We start from the raw sequence: 22,324 nt of genomic DNA, 5'->3' as shown, positions 1-22,324 counted from the left end.
ATTGTGACATTTTTTAGGCATCGTACTATTGGAATTACAACTTTTGCTAGCATGCAGTTTTATTACTTCTAATGCTTTGACTTTGGACACTTCAGCGTTCATTTACAAAAAATTGGGAGTTTTGTTTCATTTCAAAAAGTAAAATGTAATACTATAAATTATATTAATTATCAATGTTACGAGTGAGAAATATATTTGTCAAGTGTTGCATATAATTTAAAAAATATATCTTCATATAAACATAGGTGATAAAACCCTGAGCATATAAAGGTTTTGAACTCTACTCCAGGCAGTATCTAGCTTAGTCGGTAAAGCGCTCGGCTTAGGTTCTTGGGTCATTGTATCGAATCTCTGCAGGGCTTTCATTGGAAAGAATTTTGTTGTTGCCAATTTTCAGATATGTAGGTAGGGTATTTCTTGAAAACTGAAAAAGTGGCCAATTAATTTTTTTTTATTGCCTAAATGTTGTAGCCACTTTGTATATTTATTAACAAGTGTTTATGAGCAGGATGAACACTATTACTCCTCCTTCCCCCCCCCCCCCCCAAATACAAACCAGTGCCCCACAATTGGTATATCAAATGCTGAGGTACATACTGCCCAAGGATCATTGTACCAAGTCTTCAACAGACACCAGAAGATAAGACTTAAAAAGAAACAGACAACTCGATACCAAAAAAAGCTCCACTGATGAACATCATAGCAGAGCTAACAAATATTCAAAATGTCATCTAACAACAAACAAGACAAATGCGGTGCACGTGATACTATTTTATGAAACTTGTATAGTATGTATACAAAAAAATGTTTCCCACAATACACTAGAGGCCATTTCCAAAGAAAGGAAGAAAGCACTTGTAAATTACATTTAACAGGTGATGGTTTAAACAACAATGCCTTCTGAATAACTTGTTAACATAACAATGAGTTTGCGTATACCAAGGATCGCACTTTCTGCTCAACAGTTGCGTGAGGTTTGGTGGGTCCAAATTTAGCACTGGTACCACCAAATTTAGCACTGGTACCACCAAATTAAATTAATATTTCTACTGTTGTTTTAAAAATGTACTAAAAATATAGTGTATTCTTCTAGTAACCATTTAATGGACATTCGTGTTGGCTAAAAGTTACTATTTCCACAACTGAATGTTATTAAAATTAGAATTTCTACAAATGATATGCATTTTGGTAGAACTGTATATATCGCATATATTAGCTTATTCGTCCATTTTTAATAACTCATTTTCACAATACCTATTTCATATAACATTGATACGGTTTTCATACTTGACATTTTTAACTGATAAACACCAACTGTACTTTGCAAAGAGATCTAAAATTAACCTTTATCTCATAATTTCAATCACGACATTTAAAATATAACTGTTTTCTTTTAAAATACAAATTGTTTGAAAATTAACACATATTGCAATCTGGAAGGTGAAAAATTAATAACAATTTTTTAAAAATGTTTACAAGTCTTGTACATAGGTTTATTTGACAGTTTGACACGAAATCTGACACACAAGAAATATACGTTTATTTATTTCATACAATCTGTAATAATTTAATTTGAAAAATATTAGTAACTACTATAAATCTCTCATACTTATTTCCAGTGTAAAAATATTAATTAAAATACAAATAATAATTAAAAAGGTTGCTTAGCCTAATTAACAATGCAAAGTTACCCAAAAATACAAATTATTTTCATACACTGAGCAACAGGTTAAAAGGAGAAATGGTCTGTGACCTCTCTTACCTTCCTTACAACACTAACTTCATGATTTAATAAATACCAGAATTAGTATTTACCGTCTGTTGTAATGGTGTGGGGAGGGGCGTAGTGTTTATGAGTTAATACATTCTATAACAACTGAACATACTGATGGACAGACAGAATAAATGTAATTTTGTTTTATAAGGCCAGTGTCCAGTGACAAAACCTTTGCTTTGGGGGAAAATGAGAAATCGTTAAGTAGTGTTTTTGTAAGAACTGCTGTAACACTGATGGCTCTTGTAAATGATTTTAAGTCTGTTTTTTATTTACGGATGTTATTTTTTCGGTGGGAAATTGACTTGGTTAATGGATATGTTAGATTCTGGCTTTATATTGATGAATTTGAACAGGTAAAACAAGCTTCTAAAAATGTCAAATTTACAAAAATCATTGATGGGCTAGGATGAAAAAAAAAAATCAGGTGACCCATATCAGTGTGAACATGTCGATGGATGTCTTAGATTTGATGTGTAAACAAAATAAAAAAATGGGTTACACAAAAGTGGACTTGAAGAAACAAAATGACTCTTCTCACAATTCTTAAAGGCCTATAAAGGTAAACCTAACTGCCCTTAAATCTACAAGAATTCATTGAAAAATAACCAAGAGTATAATAACTTTAAAAATGATATCATCTCAATTTTGACCAAAACATTAGTAGGTTCTGCCACTGGACTGATGTGTGTGTATGTGATCTACACAAGGACAAACAGTAAGACGGTGATTTCAACAAGGCCAGAACTCAATAACCTTGGCATAACCTAGTAACTTGAAAAATAATTTTCTTGTTATAATTAAATCTCAATTTTGATTAAAAGGTTAGTTACTAGGTTTTGCCATTTAGACGGCAGTGTATGTATGTGTGCGTACTTGACACAGTATAAATGTGACTTCAACAGAGCTAGCATGTGTACGCAACATCCAATCGGTGAGTACACACACAGTGTATACGACATCAATTGCCGAGTACTCCGCGCGTGTGTGTACCATCCAATCTGAGTACACAGTGTGTGTACGCGACATCCAACCTGTGAATACACAGTGTGTACACGACATCCAATGGGCGAGTAACACACTGTGTACGCGACATTAATTGCCGAGTACACAGTGTGTGTGCCATCGAACCTGCGAGTACACAGTGTGTGTACGCGGTGATGTCCAATAGGCAAGTACAGTGTGTACATGACGTCCAGTGGGCGAGTATACACAGTATGCGTGACGTCCGATCGGTGCGTACACAGTATGTTATCCTGTCTAGAGAAAAGAGATTTGTTCGTCGATCATGTCCTCCTCCTCCACGTTGGGGATCTTCCACTGACACTTGCGCCCGAACTCGTACATCTCCTTGATGGTGGCCTGCAGCTTGTCACCGCCCTCATCCTTCAGGTCCTTGTACAGCTTGTATAGCTGCAGCGCGGTCCGCGCATCCTCCACCGAGTCGTGCGTGTCGGACTGGATGTTGATCTCTGTAAGTAACACAGCACTTTAAACAATCAAAGGAATATGTGTTCAGTGAGACTGAATATTGATCTCTGCAAGTAACACAGCACTTTATACAATCCAAGGAATACGTGTTCACTGAGACTGAATATTGATATCTGCAAAATACACAGCACTTTAGACAATCAAAGGAATATGTGTTCACTGAGATTAAATATTGATCTCTGCAAAATACACAGCACTTTAAACAATCAAACGAATGTGTTCACTGAGACTGAATATTGATCTCTGCAAAATACACAGCACATTATACAATCAAAGGACTGTGTTTACTGAGATTGAATATTGATCACTGCAAGTAACACAGCACTTTATACAATCAAAGGAATATTTATTCACAGAGACTGAACATCATTTTATCCCGCATTGTCGAGATATGATGACTAGATAAATCTCTATATTTTTGACCAGTGACCAAAAATATAGGGTACGTGACAAAAGCCTGACTCGACTCGAGTATTTCAGACTAGATATTCAATAAACATACTCTTTAAATAATTTGTTTTAGTACAGTAAATGCAAATAAATTTTTGTTTTGCAATAACAATACAAAACTTGTATATTTGTTTATGAATTGGAGTTTAGAAACGCTTTTTGAATGTGACAGAAAGTAGCTAGTGTCTTGCAAAGAATGATGTCATGTATCTTGTATGACATCATACGGCAAAAGCCTTGTAAGGTTGACAATACTCAATTTGCGAACACAAAAATGGAATAAATAATGATTTTCCGACTATTCTTGTAGGATTGCAGAATAAAAGAAATAACCAGTTACTGTCTTAAGATATCGGCTTTATCTTGCTCAAGTCGAATGGCAAGTGCAGCTCGGCAGAGCCTGGCTGCAATCGCCATTCTAACCTCCAAAGGATAAAGCCGATATCATAAGACAATAACCAGTTATTCCCTATTTATACAATCAAAGGAACATGTGTTCATTAAAACTAAACATCACTTTAAAAAATCAAAAGAATAAATGTTCACAGAGACCAAACATCATTTTATACAATCAAAGGAATATTTGTTCACCGAGTATACAATCAAAGGAACATGTTCATCGAGACTGAATATTATTTCTTACATATTTTAAAAAGAAAACTTACTGAGAAAGTACCATGCCAAGAACCTGAGAGAAATCATTCGCTGTCTCGGCAGATGGAAAAGTTCCACAGTGTCAATAACTTGTGCCTTGGGCACCTGTAATATTACAACAATAAGTGACAATATTAAACAGACATAATAGCACCTAAAAAAGAAGTTGAAATATTAAACGTGCATATTTAAAAAGCATCACAATTAGTTAAATTATTAAACATGCAGTTAGGCTAAATATAAAAAATACCAGCTTTTCATTCCTCCTTACTCATCCTCATTTTTTTTTTTAACTGGTCAATTATTTTTTTTCTTCTTGCATCAGTTCATGTGTATAGTAGGGAAATGTATTTGATGAGAGGTCAGGGGCGAGATGTAGCCTAGTGGTAAAACACTCGATGCGCAATTGGTTTGGGATCGATCCCCGTCGGTGGACCCATTGGGCTATTTCTCATTCCAGCCACGACTGGCATATCAAAAGGCGTGATATGTGCCATCCTGTCTGTGGGATAGTGCATATAAAAGATCCCATGCTACTAATGAAAAAATGTAGTGGGTTTCTTCTCTAAGACTATATGTAAAAATTACTAAATGTTTGACATCCAATAGCCAATGGTTAATAAACTAATGTGCTCTAGTGGTGTCGTTAAACAAAATATACTTTTTTTGGTTAGAAGTCAGTTTACTGTATGAAGAGAAATATCTGTACCAGTATGTTGATAACTCGGAAGTCTTTCTTCAGTCCATGACCGACAAAACATATTCCGATGTCCACCATGTATCTCAGTTTCTGATAGGTGCATTTCAGAGTGGTCAGGTGCTTGGTCGAGACGTTGGGGTCAAGGTCACCTGGCTTGATGCCAGAGTACTGGGTCAGATAATCTACCACCTGAAATAAAGACCAAAGATTAGGTTGTATACATCCTTTTACTTCGAACTTTGATTATTAAATTTATGCTCAGAATTTGGTTTAAATTTTTTCTTTTTTTGAACAATACAAACATTTCGACACCTTACAAGAAATTAAAACCACAGTCCCAGTTATCACAGGTCATTTAGAGAATGATCTTGTAAGGACTTGAGTCTTCTCTAATTGACTGGGTTTAGGTAATACATATATTCGTACTAAGAGCAAATTGCACAATGGTAATGAAATTACCAAAATACTTTTAAAAGTAATACTAAGCACTATCGGTACATAATCAATTTAGGTTCATTTTATAATTCTTTTAATGGATTACATTAGTTAAAAAATACCCAAAAAACTTAGATATTTCAATATTAAAATCGGAAAGCGCTAACAATTTTTGAGTGATTATCTCTGTAATTAAATTCTAAACCTCAAAGGAAGTTACCTGTTCTTGATTGGAAATGTGATCATCAATAAATGGATCACCAGCCTTGTCTCCTTGCCTGCAAAAAACAACGACACAATATTAATATAAACCTCATCAAGCTATTTACAGCTAAACCCATCACTTGAATGCATAAAATTAATTCTATCCTGCAACCACTGTTTCTATTGACAGATTATGATGATGATTGATAAAGCAAAGTCATATACATATAGCTGAAATAACAGAAATAATAGCTTTCTCATTAATTTTTATGGTCTGCAGGATAAACATAATAACTAGTTAATGATGTAGGATATCAGCTTTATCATGTTCAGGCCAAACAAGAAATGTCCCATTCTTACCGTCACAGAATAAAGCTGATATCCTACATCATTAACTAGTTATTCTCTATATACCCGTTAAAGGCCAACATTTTCAATACAGTTTTATCTAAAATATATATATATTTCATGATTACATATATTCGTGTTCAATGAAAACCTTAGTTTTTAAAATGTGTATATTGAGCCAACACTAACAGTTAACAGTAAAACAACAGTACAAACTGAAACTGCTTTACACTGCTTAATAACTCCCTACTAGAGTCTTTAACATTAAGCTCCAATCTAAACATATATGTACTGTAATAAAAATTAAAAACATTATTTGAATAAATGTTTGACAGTAAAGGTGGTACGTACCCTCTGAGACAAGTTATTCTGGCGGCAGCCATGTGTGATGGTTTGATTGTTGACCTAGTGCCGTCACTACGAAGCTCAGATTCCTCCTACAAATCACATAAGTTTTCACTTACTATAAACAAATGTAGCAGTTTTAATATTTTTATTTAACATTTTATTTAATATATTCATTATTTACCCCGAAAACAACTGTAGGTATATTACAAAGTGTTAAAATGTAATACTTTATCTGGTTATAATAATTTGCCTCCAGTTACATATTATTATGTGTGTTAAAATGAGTACATCCAAAGTGTTCACATGAAATAGGTCATGGTTTAACAGCACCACTAGAAAACATTGATGTATTAATCATTGGTTTGTGGATGTGAAACATTTTATAATTCAGAGGAAAGCTGCTACATGTTTTCAGCAGCAGCACGGGATATTTTATATGTGGACAAACAATTGACAAATCAACTTAAATCATTTGGATTTATCAGCATGTGATCATTTCCACATTTACTAGTTTTTTGCCTATTTCTGAAACAAGGTTTGGTGGATGTGTATATGGGGGGGGGGGGGGGGGGGGGAGAGATCTAATTCAATAACAAATATAGAGTAGAAAAAAAGAACTTTCCCACAGTCAGAACAGCACATACGACAACCTTTGATAGTAAAATTGTGGGGCACTGGTTAAGATGGGGGGAAAACTCCAATCAGAAAATGGTCCACCATGGGGCTTTGATCTTATGACCAAATCATCTCTGGTGAGCACTCTAGTAACAGCTAGATCGCACCCCTGACCTAGCCTGACATGACTAGTGTCTCCACGAGTACTCAAAGTATTTGGGTACGGGCAGAGTCTAGTAAGACTGGAGTCTGTCCACAGAACTTGAGTACCCGTGCAAGGAAGAGTTTTTATTTAAAAAAATTTTACGTCATTTTGCCATATTATATCAGTTATATTATAGGAAAAAACAAAAGTCGAATGTGTGGAATACAATACAATGGCATGATTTGGCATCCATGTTCAGTGCTGAAAATAAGATGCATAATGCAATTTTACCATAATCTTATTATCATCGGGTCGAGTTTGACCTTTGAGTACAGTATTTTGGACTTGTGGAGGCCCTAATACAGGACAGCAAATACACTGGCATTGATTGGGTTGATAAAAATCTGACAGATCTGCTGAGGGCCACCAATCCTATAAGTGTTGGGTACTCGGGTCCGGGTCAAGTTTGACCGTCAAGTACTCGGGTCCTGTATTTTGGACTCATGGAGGCCCTAGACACGACATGGAGAACTGACCTGTTTGAGTGACACGAACTCTGCGTCAAGCCCCACGATGTCCCCCTTCTGTGGCAGCTCGTCGAGCGACAGTGGCTGGTAGGTGATCTTCCTCCGCTTCGGGTTCAGCAGGCCCCAGTCGTTGTAGATGATGTCTGGGTTGATGGGATTCTTCACTGAACCAATGAAAAGGAAAGTTAGTCTGACGCCCCAGCACAGTACATTAATCAGTAACAGCTGATGTTAAACACAAGTGTCTTACTTTTGACAAACAATGAGTTGGCACAACCCCTTCAATGCACAAACAAGGTTAACAAACCCACCACCACCACCAACCAACTTTAACATTTTCTTTTACTGAATGAAATTAAAGTTAAAATGACATATGGTTATTCTGACTCGTAGTCATCAGAGGAAACCTGCTACATTTTTCCTAATGTAGCAAAGGATCTTTTATATGCACTTTCTCATAGACAGGAAAGCACATACCCCAGCATTTGTCAAGTTGTGGTGCACTAGTTGGAACAAGAAAAAACCCTATCAGTTGAATGGGTCCACTGAGGTGGTTTGATCCTGCGATGCAAGCACCTCAAGCGAGCACTCAACCGACTGAGCTAAATCACGCCCCTTTCACTGAATGGTAACTATTACATCTCATATTTATCAAGAAATAGACTACTCCATAGACAGTTAAAAGCATGATGTGCTTTTTCATAAATCTAAATAAAGGAAAAAATACAACCTATGTAATATTATTTTTCACTTAAAACCAAAGGAAACTATATAATAATAACATTTTCGTAAGGCTGGGAATTGAAATATTTTTTTTTATGAAGTCCAATAACTATGAATTACCTGTGAGGTCGTATGATTTCGTGAGGTATCTCCTCATGTAGTAAACGGCACAGGGAACTTTCCATTCCAGGTTGAAATGAACTGCCTCGTACTGTGAGAAAATTGTACAACAGTAAATACATATTTAGTGGGGACTACATCTCTTCACTATATCACATCGCCGGATTCTGCTTTAACATTGAGGTTCATTTAAACCATGAAGGAAGAAAATGTTTTATTTAATGACGCACTCAACACATTTTATTTACAGTTACATGGCGTCACACATATGATTAAGGACCACACAGATATTGAGAGAGGAAACCCGCTGTCGCCACTTCATGGGCTACTCTTTTCGATTAGCAGCAAGGATCTTTTATATGCACCATCCCACAGACAGGATAACACATATCACGGCCTTTGATATACCAGTCGTGGTGCACTGGCTGGAACAATATTTAAACCATGAAAAGAAATTAACAAAACCTGGAGTGTTTTCTTTCTTCGAAAATAGACTTAACCGTATATACTCTTGAACCCTACCTCTCTTTCTGAAACTTTTATTGTTCAGTGGAAAGAATGAATAGGAATGTGTCTGTATTTACTTCCAATCAAAACTCTATGAGGAGATAGACTATCAAATGTTCAATTTTATTGTTAAATTTTAAGAAAAATTATCCAATTTTTACACACTAATATAATTATAGAATGATCCCATCAAAATTCTAAGAGGAGATGGATTCAAGGGAAAAACTGACTGAGGGTCGGACAGATGTCGGACAAATTGGAAACAGAAAAGCTCAGCGGATCAATGTCATAATGAAGCTAAAAATATCACGTTATGTTTTAATGTGCTTTTACCTAATGCCTATCCATCTAAATGTTTCTAATTAACAAAAGATTAACTTCATATTGGTAATGCATAAAATAATGTAAATATTAACAGAATAAATTCCATCAAAAACTAACCTTCTCCATGTTAGAGATTATTGAACAGATACCACTGAATTATAACAATTGATATCATGGCACTAGATATAATCATGTAAGCAGAGAGAATCCACAGCTAACCTTCTCGATGGGCGTGATGGAGAAGTCGTTGAACAGATACCACTGTGTGCACGTGACGCGCTCTTTACGCTGGTGGAATTCCTCACCCACATTGAGATGACTGACGAGGTTCCCTGCACCCTTGTCCTTAATGTGGGCCAGTGTGCCATACAGCTCATAATACACAGTGTTCTCCTCATCCTGTTTAGGTAGCGGCTCCTACAACAAAAATAAACACAAACTGTAACAGTAAGTACGTGTGTCATACAGCTCGTAATACACAGTGTTCTCCTCCTGTTAAGGCAGTGGCTCCTACCACAAAAATAAACAAAAACTGTAACAATAAGTAAGTGTGCCATACAGCTCATAATACAGTGTTCTCCTCCTGTTTAGGTAGTGGCTCCTACAACAAAAATAAACACAAACTGTAACAGTAAGTAAGTGTGCCATACAGCTTGTAATACACAGTGTTCTCCTCCTGTTTGGGTCGTAGCTCCTACAACAAAAATAAACACAAACTGTAACAGTAAGTAAGTATGCCATACAACATGTAATACACAGTGTTCTCCTCCTCCTGTTTAGGTAGTGGCTCCTACAACAAAAATAAACATAAACTGTAACAGTAAGTAAGTGTGCCATGCAGCTCATAATACACAGTGTTCTCCTCCTCCTGTTTAGGTAATGGCTCCTACAACAAAAATAAACACAAACTGTAACAGTAAGTAAGTGTGTCATACAGCTCGTAATACAGTGTTCTCCTCCTGTTTAGGTAGTGGCTCCTACAACAAAAATAAACACAAACTGTAACAGTAAGTAAGTGTGCCATACAGCTTGTAATACACAGTGTTCTCCTGTTTGGGTCATAGCTCCTACAACAAAAATAAACACAAACTGTAACAGTAAGTAAGTGTGCCATACAGCATGTAATACACAGTGTTCTCCTCCTGTTTAGGTAGTGGCTCCTACAACAAATAAACACAAACTGTAACAGTAAGTAAGTGTGCCATGCAGCTCATAATATATAGTGTTCTCCTCCTCCTGTTTAGGTAGTGGCTCCTACAACAAAAATAAACACAAACTGTAACAGTAAGTAAGTGTGTCATACAGCTCGTAATACAGTATTCTCCTCCTCCTGTTTAGGTAGTGGCTCCTACAACAAAAATAAACACAAACTGTAACAGTAAGTAAGTGTGCCATGCAGCTCATAATATACAGTGTTCTCCTCCTCCTGTTTAGGTAGTGGCTCCTACAACAAAAATAAACACAAACTGTAACAGTAAGTAAGTGTGCCATACAGCTTGTAATACACAATGTTCTCCTGTTTGGGTCGTAGCTCCTACAACAAAAATAAACACAAACTGTAACAGTAATTAAGTGTGCCATACAGCTTGTAATACACAGTGTTCTCCTCCTGTTTGGGTCGTAGCTCCTACAACAAAAATAAACACAAACTGTAACAGTAAGTAAGTGTGCCATGCAGCTCATAATATACAGTGTTCTCCTCCTCTTGTTTAGGTAGTGGCTCCTACAACAAAAATAAACACAAACTGTAACAGTAAGTAAGTGTGTCATACAGCTCGTAATACAGTGTTCTCCTCCTGTTTGGGTCGTAGCTCCTACAACAAAAATAAATACAAACTGTAACAGTAAGTAAGTGTGCCATACAGCTTGTAATACACAGTGTTCTCCTCCTGTTTGGGTCGTAGCTCCTACAACAAAAATAAACATAAACATAAACTGTAACAGTAAGTAAGTGTGCCATGCAGCTCATAACACACAGTGTTCTCCTCCTCCTGTTTAGGTAGGGCTCCTACAACAAAAATAAACACAAACTGTAACAGTAAGTAAGTGTGCCATACAGATTGTAATACACAGTGTTCTTCTCCTGTTTGGGTGGTAGCTCCTACAACAAAAATAAACACAAACTGTAACAGTAATTAAGTGTACCATGCAGCTTGTAATACACAGTGTTCTCCTCCTGTTTGGGTCGTAGCTCCTACAACAAAAATAAACACAAACTGTAACAGTAAGTAAGTGTGCCATGCAGCTCATAATACAGTGTTCTCCTGTTTAGGTAGTTGTTCATTCAACAAAAATAAACACAAACTGTAACAGTAAGTAAGTGTGTCATACAGCTCGTAATACAGTGTTCTCCTGTTTAGGTAGTGGCTCTTACAACAAAAATAAACACAAACTGTAACAGTAAGCGTGTCATACAGCTCGTAATACACAGTGTTCTCCATTTAGCTAGTGGCTCCAGCAAAACAAAACAAAAGTAATTAGCATATTTTAAGCTTTGGCTATTTGGTGTCTAACATATGGTTATTTTGAAACTTGACCGAGATCTCTAGAGATCAAGAGAGACACAGAGAGAGAGAACCTGCCACCATACAGGCTACTCTAACTGACATGCAGCAAAAGAACTTTTATAGACAGTATTTTAGACTTATTGGTTAAGTGTATTTACTACAGTTAGACCTAAGGCCTGCTGAAAACAGACCATAATAAGTTTATTGCATGAAATATTTATTATCTCTAAAACTAAAAAGATATACATTAAAACTAGAGTTAAGGTTTTAAATTTCACACTCGTTATAAAATTAAAACTGCGTACCTCATCTGATATCTCCGTGATGTCAACAGTTCCGTTAGGAAGCAGTTTTATCTTGAGACCGAGCGGCAGCCATTTTGGTGAGGTTTCATCATCCTCTTGTTGCTCTGCTAGTTCGTCCAACACACTACTGTAAACAACAAAGCCAGAAATCTCTACACACTACTGTAAACAACAAACAGAGAACTCTCTACACACTACTATAAACAAAAAAAAGAGACAGCGCTATACAAGCCATCAATCACTGATTTCCCACTGATAAACCAGCTTCAAGTTCACATACATCTGTAGGCAACTCTTCAAAGAAGCCGAGCTAACTTGGCACTGAAAATTTGCCAATTACAACTTCTGAAAACAATTGGCAAATTTTATTTTAATTTTGCAAACTAACTTCATGTACTGTAATTATTGGTATTTTGTTAGAAAATAACAAGAGTTTCTCCAATTTTTAAAGTTTAAACAGATAATTTGGTTCTGTGAATATATTGCTTTTGGGAGAGGCATGAAATTATTTCAGTACTGTATGCCATCGAATTGCTATTATTTAAAATATTAAATGATGTTCTAATGCTGACAATATGAAAAGTAATATGTAACACTTTACTTACTCGTGTTCTGGGTCATGTCTGAACTTGCAGTCCTTGCGTTTACATGAGCTGCCATAGCGACAGCTCTTCGCTGCCAGACGCCGCTGAGCAACAGCAGAAATGTGCACAGTCTCTTCCGTCATCAGCTTTAGTATCTGAAACAGATACAAGATGTTATTAAAATTAATAAGGTGTTAAAAATAACTTAGATATACCAGTCGTGGTGTACAGGCTGGAATGAGACATAAGATGATCAGATCCAGCTACTTAACCTTCTGACTACTGCAGGCGAGATATCTCGCCCGACGTCACGTCAGTCGATATGCTGTACACTGTATACAGTGCATTCCCCAATTCATATTTCCCGCCGTTTTGCACACGACACTCACCAGAAACGGAAATATAATTAAAGAAAAAAGATTTTTTTTCAAAATGGTGGTTTTTGTTTTGATTTTTTCAATTGAAAATACCTTGAAATTTTGAGTTCAAAAAGTGGTTTTCGGGAAGTATTTTCGCTTGACAACAATGGCGGCACGTCGCGGTAATTTTCAGGGATCGATAGCTGATTGTAACAGCTAATTTGATAATAAATTTGATCGTTTTACCAACAACGAAAATTACCAAATATTGCAATATGAATCGTAGTTCGGGTTTAAAAAAAAATTCTGGTCAGAAAACCACTGTTATTGGGAATAATGGACATAAATACTGGACAGCTGGCCACAAATGCCCGTAAGTAAACGCAACTTTTTCGATTTTTTTGCCTAATTTTAATCACCATTAGCCGATCTAAAATAATAAAAATTACAAAAAAAAGACACGAAAATAATACTTACCGATTCATATATGAACTTTATTTCATGTATTTATGAAACATTTAAGTGAATATATGTCAGTAAAAATTATAAACTTGTACCCACTCAACGTGGTTTTTGTTAAAAATTAATCCAGTGGTCTAAAGGTTAAAGGTGTTTGGTGCACAACATTCAGAACTTCACATAGTTTGTTTTCTCTTCCTATTTATTGAACAAGTGTATTGCAGGCCCTAATCTAGAAATGAAAAAGTAGAAGTGATGTCTCCCTTCCCAGAAGAAAGGGGATAAGTTTGATAAAAATAGGCGAAATAAACATTTATTGGTATATTTCGTAACGTTTCGCCATGTTCCGCTTTCAATAAGAAAAATTCCAAATTATACACTCGGTTCAATTGTAATATTTCTTTATAAAATACTACCTCCAGTAATACGATTTAAACAAAACAACTGCATGTTTCATTAAAAACGTGATATTATAAAGTAGTTGATAATGTGCCGTTGTTAAAATGGAAGTAGAAATTAGTACTTTCCGGCATTACTGAAATGAACGTGGCCGAGGATTAACAACGCTTGACTGAATGGGTATGTCATAATTCATCAAAGCTGGTTGACATTCTCATACATGTATGTAATTTTTGATACACCATGGGTGGTCAGCAAGCATTTTCTAAACTTACTTTTTTTTCAAATTATGTATTGATGAACACCCTCTTCCTAAATGATTATATTTAAAGTTTTTATACATACCTCTTGCTGTGTTTTCCAGAATTTCAAATTAGTTTCATTTTCCAGCTGACAATTAAATCCCAGGACATCAGGAAGATTATTCAGAACTTTCTTCTGAATCTGAAAATCACGGGAGAAAACATTAACAGTCAGTAATTAAAACCACTCATGTCAACTATTATAAACTACAAGTTACAAATATATTCTAGCTAGTAGCTAACACAATCATGTTACATTGTTGATAAATAAACCTTTTAGTTCCTAAGCCACTTTTCAAAACTATTTAAATAACTTTTTTTCTGATGGAACAGACATTAATATCAATTAAGTACACTGATGCAATATGATCCACAAAACCCAAGCTTAAAATACTTCATTCATTTCAACCTATTTTTGTGCTTATATCCAATTAAGGTTCAAGCACGCTGTCCCAGGCATACACCTCAGCTATCTACTATGTCTGTCCAGGACAGTGGGTTAGTTGTTAATTGTTAGTGGCTAGTGAGAAAGAAGAGGGTGCAGTGACCTTACACCTACTCATTTAGTTGTTAAAACTTGTTCTGGGTGAGAGCTGGTACTGGACTGCAAACCCTGTACCTACCAGCCATATAGTAAAATATCAACATTCGATCAGGAAGCATATATTCTTTGTGATTCTATTCCTAGAGACAATTTATTAAAATGGTAGTGAAAAATTGCCAGCTATTCACAAATCTCTAAAATTCAGAACTACCATAAGTATCAGAATGACTATGAAATACAACATATAATAAAATAATTTCAGTAATTTAATTTTTTTTTTTTTTTTTTTACAAAGCTCTATTAACATGAAATAAATTGTAAATGAAAAGAATGCTATCGTAATAGAAGTGTATACATACATGTTGTTCATACCGAGCACACTGATTGCACCAGGCCTTGATGGTGTTCTCTGAACACAAGCTGTGTTCAATAACCTGCGAGAACTTGAACGCTGCCGGGGGCTGCAGGGAACCTACAAAAACAACAACAACGACTGCATGTTTTAACACTGCATAAACCTGCAAAATTAAAATATTAACGTAAGCAAGCAACATGTATTATCCGATGCTATTTTTCTCTTCAATATGTCATTACATAATGTTTTATGATAAGATGAAATTCTATAACCAATTACATTAAATCTTTATATTAGTTTTCAGGAGTAGGAATTTGTGACTGTAAAAAAGAGGAAATTTTTGAAAACTCTAGTTAAAATCTGTGCCATCTGACACATTTTGGAGGAAAGGACGATTAAAATGCGAGGAAATGCAATGTTCCATGAGAGGAAAACAGTAAATGTAAGCTTATTATTCATTGTACTTTTGTCTTAACATTGTGGGTAGGTGAGGTTTCATAACCATCATGTTGTTATCTCCCTTTTCTTCTATTATTAGATGTGTTTTTGTAATTGATTAAATCTTTAAAGTTAGTTAATTCACTATGAACAGTAAAAATAACTTTTATTCATTGTAATTTTTCTCTTCACCTTGCATGTAGCAGCGTGGATAGGTGACGTTTATGATCATCATGTCGTTATCTTGCTTTGCTTTTATTACTACATGTGATTTTGCAATCGATTATATTTACATTCAGTTTTCACTATAAACAATAAAAACATTTTATTATCCACTGTAATTTTTCTCTTCACTATGTAAGTAGCAGTGTGGGTAGGTGATGTTTACAAGTGTAATGTATTACCTCACTTTGTTTTATTATTATATAAATGTGATTTCGTAATCAATTACATTTATTTTTAGCTTTCACTACACAGATCTAGCTTTGGAATTCGCCAAATTCAACATTTGCATATTTTACAAATAAGAATTTTAATTTGACAAAAAAAAATTGTTTAATGATTCATATTTTGTTGGGAAATAAATAGGTTTCTACAATTTTTCAAGCTGAAGAGACAATTTGGCGAAATTGTTATGCACACCAGCTACATGTTTCCTTTAGTAGCAAGGGAAAGAAGAAAAAGAAAGAAATATTTTGTTTAACGACGCACTCAACACATTTTATTTTGGTTATATGGCATCAAACATATGGTTAAGGACCACACAGATATTGAGAGAAGAAACCCGCTGTCACCACTTCATGGGCTACTCTTTTCGATTAGCAGCAAGGGATCTTTTATATGTACCATCCTACAGACAGGATAGTACATACCACAGCATTTGTTACACCAGTTGTGGAGCACTGGCTGGAATGAGAAATAGCCCAATGGGCGCTGTACCATTGAGCAACGTTCCGCCACCTTGTTTTGTTGAATGACACCACTAGACCACATTGATCTATTAATTATTGGCTAGTGGATGTCAAACATATATGGTCATTTTAACACAGTCATAGAGAGGAAACCTGCAACATTTTCCATTAGTAGTAAGGGATCTTTTATATGCACTATCCCACAGGCGAGTCCTTTACCACTTGACTACGTATCGACCCCCCCACAGAAAGGATAGTACATACCATGGCCTTTGATATATCAATCGTGCACACCCAGATATATCCCTGCTACATGTTGACAACTAAACATTTCATAAAGCTTAAAAGATAATTTCATGAAATTGTCTGCTCAACCAGCGCTAGTCCTGCTATAGACAGTTTGTGTCTGGATAGGTGTGCTACTCACAAACTTTGTGTGCAATTTACAAATCAATGGGCTCAGACATAAATAATTTGTAGTACATTCCATAGTATGAAAAAAGGTGTTCCCTGTGGGACGGACTATAGATAGGTGTGCTACCCATAGACTTTGTGTGTAATTTACAAATCAATGGGCTCAGACATAAATATTTTGTAGTACATTTCATAGTATGAAAAAAGGCGTTCCCTGTGGGACGGACTATAGATAGGTGTGCTACCCATCGACAGTTGGACAACACTGTTATATTATTATTATTACTACTGTGATTTCTCTCTTCACCTTGTGGGTAGCAGTCTAGATAGGAATGTTAGTCACAGACAGTTTGGACAACATTGTGTTATATTATTATGACTGTGATTTCTCTCTTCACCTTGTGGATAGCAGTCTAGATACCAGGGGTGGGGAAAAATAAAATTGTCGATCGGTCCCATGTCATCTCTACCGGGGGGGGGTGGGGGTGTTATGAGAGAGAGAGAGAGAGAGAAGAAAGGAATAAAAATAAAAATTATAAAATCATTTAAAAGGTGATATTTGCCAAATAGTGTTTTAAAAACAAAATCATAGTAGCATTTGCATATTTTTATCTTGAATCATGAACGCAAAACGATAAACATCAAAACATGAAAGAAAAACAAAATGTTTGATCACATCAGACTCGGCGAAAAAAATTAATTATATATATTTTACATAATGATGGTAATGGAATAAATAATATAAAAAAGGAATAAAAGTTATGCATTTTAACTCCCATATATGTATAAAAAGTACCAGTATTAGTAGTCCTGAAAATTAATAAACAATAACACCGTTGGAGCGTTTGACAACTTGAGCTGGCACACGTTTAGACAAAGCAATTAATAATGTTGTCGCTGATTGGATGACATTTGACCTCTCCTGGCTCTAAAAATAGCCGGTTTAGCTATTCCAGCTCACTCCCACTTTAAAAAAAAAAGAATGTAAACCTTTTTTTTTTTTTTTTAAAGTCCTTTATAATTATTTGATACACTACATTGAACAGTCAACAAGAAACACATTTATAGATTATTTCAGTATATTTTATGCTATTTCAAGCAGTTTGTTACTTTGTATTTCACAAAAGCCTCTTGCCTCGGACTAGGACACTCGACCCGACAGAGCTCCGTACACAGGCGTTGACAGGTGTTGATTGTAACCAGTTGCAAACTCTGGGTCCTTTGTTTTAATTGGAGTGTAATACCGTGGTAGCTTTCTCACCAAGAATGATGTTATTGTTAACGCCTGTTTTATCTCGTGACCAGCACAGCGGCTTTGACAAATATCTAGCCTAGTGGCAGTAGATTGATTGTAGGTCCGACTTATCATATTATGGCAGACTTTAAAATCACAGACATCTGAAACACCAGTCAGTTTGATTACTATTTATTTATTTATTATTATTTTAAATCATGCACAAGATACCAATGTCTGGGCAGGCCGATCCAATTGGCTGATAGGAATTTGTTCCTATAATAGAAATGGACAGGTGCTTCGGACCGACAAGAATGATAAAAGTGGGACCGGCAAACGCATGTTTTTAAAAAATAATTTCGGTCTTAGAGATCGAGAATCGGTCCCAGACCGGGAAAAAAGGGCTTTTCCCCACCCCTGCTAGATACGTATGTTAACCACAGACAGTTTGGACAACATTGTGATATATTATTATTATTACTGTGATTTTTCTCTTCACCTTGTGGGTAGCAGTCCGGGTAGGTGAGGTTGACGAGCGTCATGTCGTTGTCACGGTTACTCTCCAGCCCACAGCGACACCGCAGCACGACGTTGGTACGGATTGCAAACAACTTGGTTACCATGGACTTTTCCTCCTTCCTGTAACAGACAACACACACAAGGTTTAGGTTTGTCACGATTCACTGAGTTTGTTTTGCTAATTAATCATCGACATGTTTGACTGAGACACGGTGGGTTGGATGAGCAGTGTTTTAGCTGGTGTTTAGCTGGTTTTAGCTGGTGTTCATGAAATCAGCAAATACAGATTAAAGCAGAATTATAAAATTACCCCAACGAAACGTCTGAAATCAGAAAAATACAAGTATCTTAGCAGGGGCGAATACAGGATTATAAAATTACCCCAACGAAACGTCTGAAATCAGAAAAATACAAGTATCTTAGCAGGAGCGGATACAGGATTTTTAAAAGGGTTGGATTTGAAAAAATATAAATAGGGCACCTTTAAGTTTTTTGAAGGACAAATAGTGTTGTTTTGCTAATGTTTTGCTAATGTTCTGTTTGGAAAATTTTGTGTGATCATTTGTGCATTTTAGCAATTATATAATATGATTTAATGGGAGGTTGAATGCAATAACTTAGAAAACTCACTTTAATTAATTGTGATACTGCTGGTGGCATAGCCATGGAAGAGATTGGGGACGGTGTGGTGATATTTGCAGTTATAAACAACAACAAAAAAAAGTTTTGCAACCCTAACCTGATTGCAGTTATAAAACATAAACAGGTAGAGTTTTAAGTTTTTCAGGGCAAGGCGATTTTGGCTTTAGGTTTGAGGAAATGTTTGAAGGCACCAAGACAATTGAACAGCGCACTAAAGCCAACATGGTGAATAATTGTTGTGTGAAGGGATGCTAAAAAAAAAAAAAAAAATTGTCTGAAGGGGAGGTTTGAACCCCCCGAACACCACCCTGTATCTGCTAATGTTTAGGGTTGTTATACATTGTAATTTATGTGGCCAAACAAAACATGCATTTGCCCAAAAGCCAAATTGCTAATCATTTTTGAAGTGAAGATTAAAGTCTGACTGCAAGGGCTCCAATCCTGACACTACCAAATTAATTTTGTTTCTGAGGTCAATAAGCTGTATAAAAAAAAGAAGAAAAAAAAGAAAGAGATTAAGTCTGACTGCAAGGGGAGCCAACCCTGACACTACCAAATTAAAAAAAATTCTGGGGTCAATAAGCTGTACAAAAAAAGAAGAAGAAAGAGATTAAAGTCTTGACTGTAAGAGACCCAACCCTGACACTACCAAATTTGTTTCTGGGGTCAATAAACTGTACAAAAAAAAAAGAAGAAGAAGAAGAAAAAGATTAATTAAAGTTTGAATGAGAAGGTTTTTTAGAATATGTAATCATTTTCTTACGAGTAATAATAAATACTATTTCTCATAGGAATTACACTGTGTATATTATGAAAATTTACCACATAGGGTATGTTATGAAAATGTCAGTGACACCATTCAAAAGAAATAACGTTTTGTACACTAAACATAACCTACCTAAATATTTGATTGTAAAATCACATACTAGAAATATATTCAGCATAGATCTTTTAAATAAAATATCACAGTACTAAGCCTTCAACAATCCCACCAACATGTAGGTGCTAAATAAAATACCATTGTACCACTGTAAAATACATAGAACACTTCATTTTAAAAAATGTTAATAGTACTGCCTGAATGAGAGGGAAACGATAAGTATATACATTGAAACATCTCAAGACCGGACCCGATGTAAACCTGAATTCCCTCAAAACCGGACGTTTTACAGTCCCTTTTTAAAAACCAGGACAGAACTTAACCTCCCTTTTAAAACCAGACATTTGTCTTAGTCCTAAGGGTGTCCAGTTTAGAGGTTATTCAGTATAGAATGAAAATGGTATATTTAACATGACATGACGTTTATTTGCCAATGATGTGATAATGCTATCAAACATATGAAATGTAAATGTTTCCTGCCTTATGAATGTTAATGATAAATATATAATGAAAAGTACGCTGCCACAGGAAATATAAATCATAATACGAGCAAATGTATGAACGATAAAATGTTATCTACCATATGAAATATATATGATAATGCAAGCAAATACATGATGTTATGTTACTTGCTACATAAGAAATATTACTGATAATGCTTGTAATTGATAATGAACTGTGAAGGTCACTTGTCATATGAAATATAAATCGTATCTCTTTTATTACAATAGTTCACATATTTACAAATGTTTAAACTCTTTCACCAAATTTTAACCGAAGATGAAATTAACAAAATATAGTTCATAATACATGAAATACACCATGTATCAAATATCGTACACAAGAAATACGAACAGAACATTTAACAGTATTTCCAGAATGAAAAACAGTGAGAGCTTTAGCATGAAATTAGCTGTAGTGACCTTGTTTAAACAATGCCACTGTTTATTAAAGATAAAAACAACCTCCCTAGTTACTTGACTCTCATAATACACAACAAATGACAAAACCACAGAAGTCCTTCACCAACAGTTAAAAAGAAAGAATCTAACACGCACACGACAATCACAGAGAGTTAATAAGCAGTGGATAATGAATTAATTAACACTCGAGGCTAACTGTTGACTTATGTTAATTTGTAGCAATATAGAGAGACACATGTATAATACACAGAAAGCCGAAAAACCACAACAGATTCCTAATAAATCCCTATCTATCTGTACAATACTGATAACAATACACGAACAAAAAAAGAAAGAAATGTTTTATTTAATGACGCACTCAACACATTGTATTTACGGTTATGTGGCATCAGACATATGGTTAAGGACCACACAGATATTGAGATAGGAAACCCGCTGTCGTCACTTCACGGACTACTCTTTTTGATTAGCAGCAAGGGATCTTTTATATGCACCATCCCATAGACAGGGTAGTACATACCATGACCTTTGATATACCAGTTGTGGTGCACTGGCTGGAACGAACAATACACGAACAGGCCTAGGACAGAACATTATGTGAAAACAATTTCCAGTCAAAACTAGAATTTAAGCTACACTGCTTTCACACACAGGGTGTTCCAAATACTTAAATTACTAATCCATGAGTTTTCATTAAGAAGGTGGCAGTGAGTTTTAGTAGTAAATTACATCAAATGAAAATGAAGTCAGGACAAGATGGGGTATGTAATACACAGACTAATACACATTATTTTCACTTCTTATTTACTGCATTTTTTTATTATGACATACCAAGCAAAGAAAGAAAGAAAGAAATGTTTTATTCAATGACGCACTCAACACATTTTATTTACGGTTATATGGCGTCAGACATATGGTTACGGACCACACAGAGTTTGAGAGGAAAGCCGCTGTCGCCACTACATGGGCTACTCTTTCCGATTAGTAGCAAGGGATCTTTTATTTGCGCTTCCCACAGGCAGGATAGCACAAACCATGGCCTTTGTTGAACCAGTTGTAGATCACTGGTCGGTGCAAGTGGTTTACACCTACCCATTGAGCCTTGCGGAGCACTCACTCAGGGTTTGGAGTCGGTATCTGGATTAAAAATCCCATGCCTCGACTGGGATCCGAACCCAGTACCT

The 22,324-nt window shown here is 35.5% G+C and overlaps 1 protein-coding gene across 3 annotated transcripts in view; it reads right to left on the bottom strand.

The window, feature by feature from the left end:
* Positions 1-758: 758 nt before the first annotated feature.
* The window catches only part of LOC121380557 (PAN2-PAN3 deadenylation complex catalytic subunit Pan2-like), a 45,454-nt gene continuing 23,888 nt past the window's right edge, over positions 759-22,324 (bottom strand). For 2 of the 3 annotated variants that reach the window (XM_041509423.1, XM_041509425.1), the window contains 13 exons: positions 18,658-18,815; positions 15,184-15,296; positions 14,324-14,422; positions 12,783-12,916; positions 12,178-12,304; positions 9,585-9,782; positions 8,535-8,625; positions 7,701-7,855; positions 6,408-6,493; positions 5,725-5,782; positions 5,079-5,258; positions 4,381-4,474; positions 759-3,246 (listed from right to left, as the gene is read on the bottom strand). In XM_041509423.1, coding sequence (XP_041365357.1) covers positions 3,035-3,246; positions 4,381-4,474; positions 5,079-5,258; positions 5,725-5,782; positions 6,408-6,493; positions 7,701-7,855; positions 8,535-8,625; positions 9,585-9,782; positions 12,178-12,304; positions 12,783-12,916; positions 14,324-14,422; positions 15,184-15,296; positions 18,658-18,815 — 1,705 coding nt within the window. In that variant the 3' untranslated portion in view covers positions 759-3,034. The remainder of the gene's footprint in view (positions 3,247-4,380; positions 4,475-5,078; positions 5,259-5,724; positions 5,783-6,407; positions 6,494-7,700; positions 7,856-8,534; positions 8,626-9,584; positions 9,783-12,177; positions 12,305-12,782; positions 12,917-14,323; positions 14,423-15,183; positions 15,297-18,657; positions 18,816-22,324) is intronic. The other variant, XM_041509424.1, reaches the window with a different exon arrangement.

The sequence above is a fragment of the Gigantopelta aegis genome, chromosome 9, assembly GCF_016097555.1.
Source record: "Gigantopelta aegis isolate Gae_Host chromosome 9, Gae_host_genome, whole genome shotgun sequence".
Lineage (NCBI taxonomy): Eukaryota > Metazoa > Mollusca > Gastropoda > Neomphalida > Peltospiridae > Gigantopelta > Gigantopelta aegis.
This window is presented reverse-complemented; position numbering and strand designations above follow the sequence as displayed.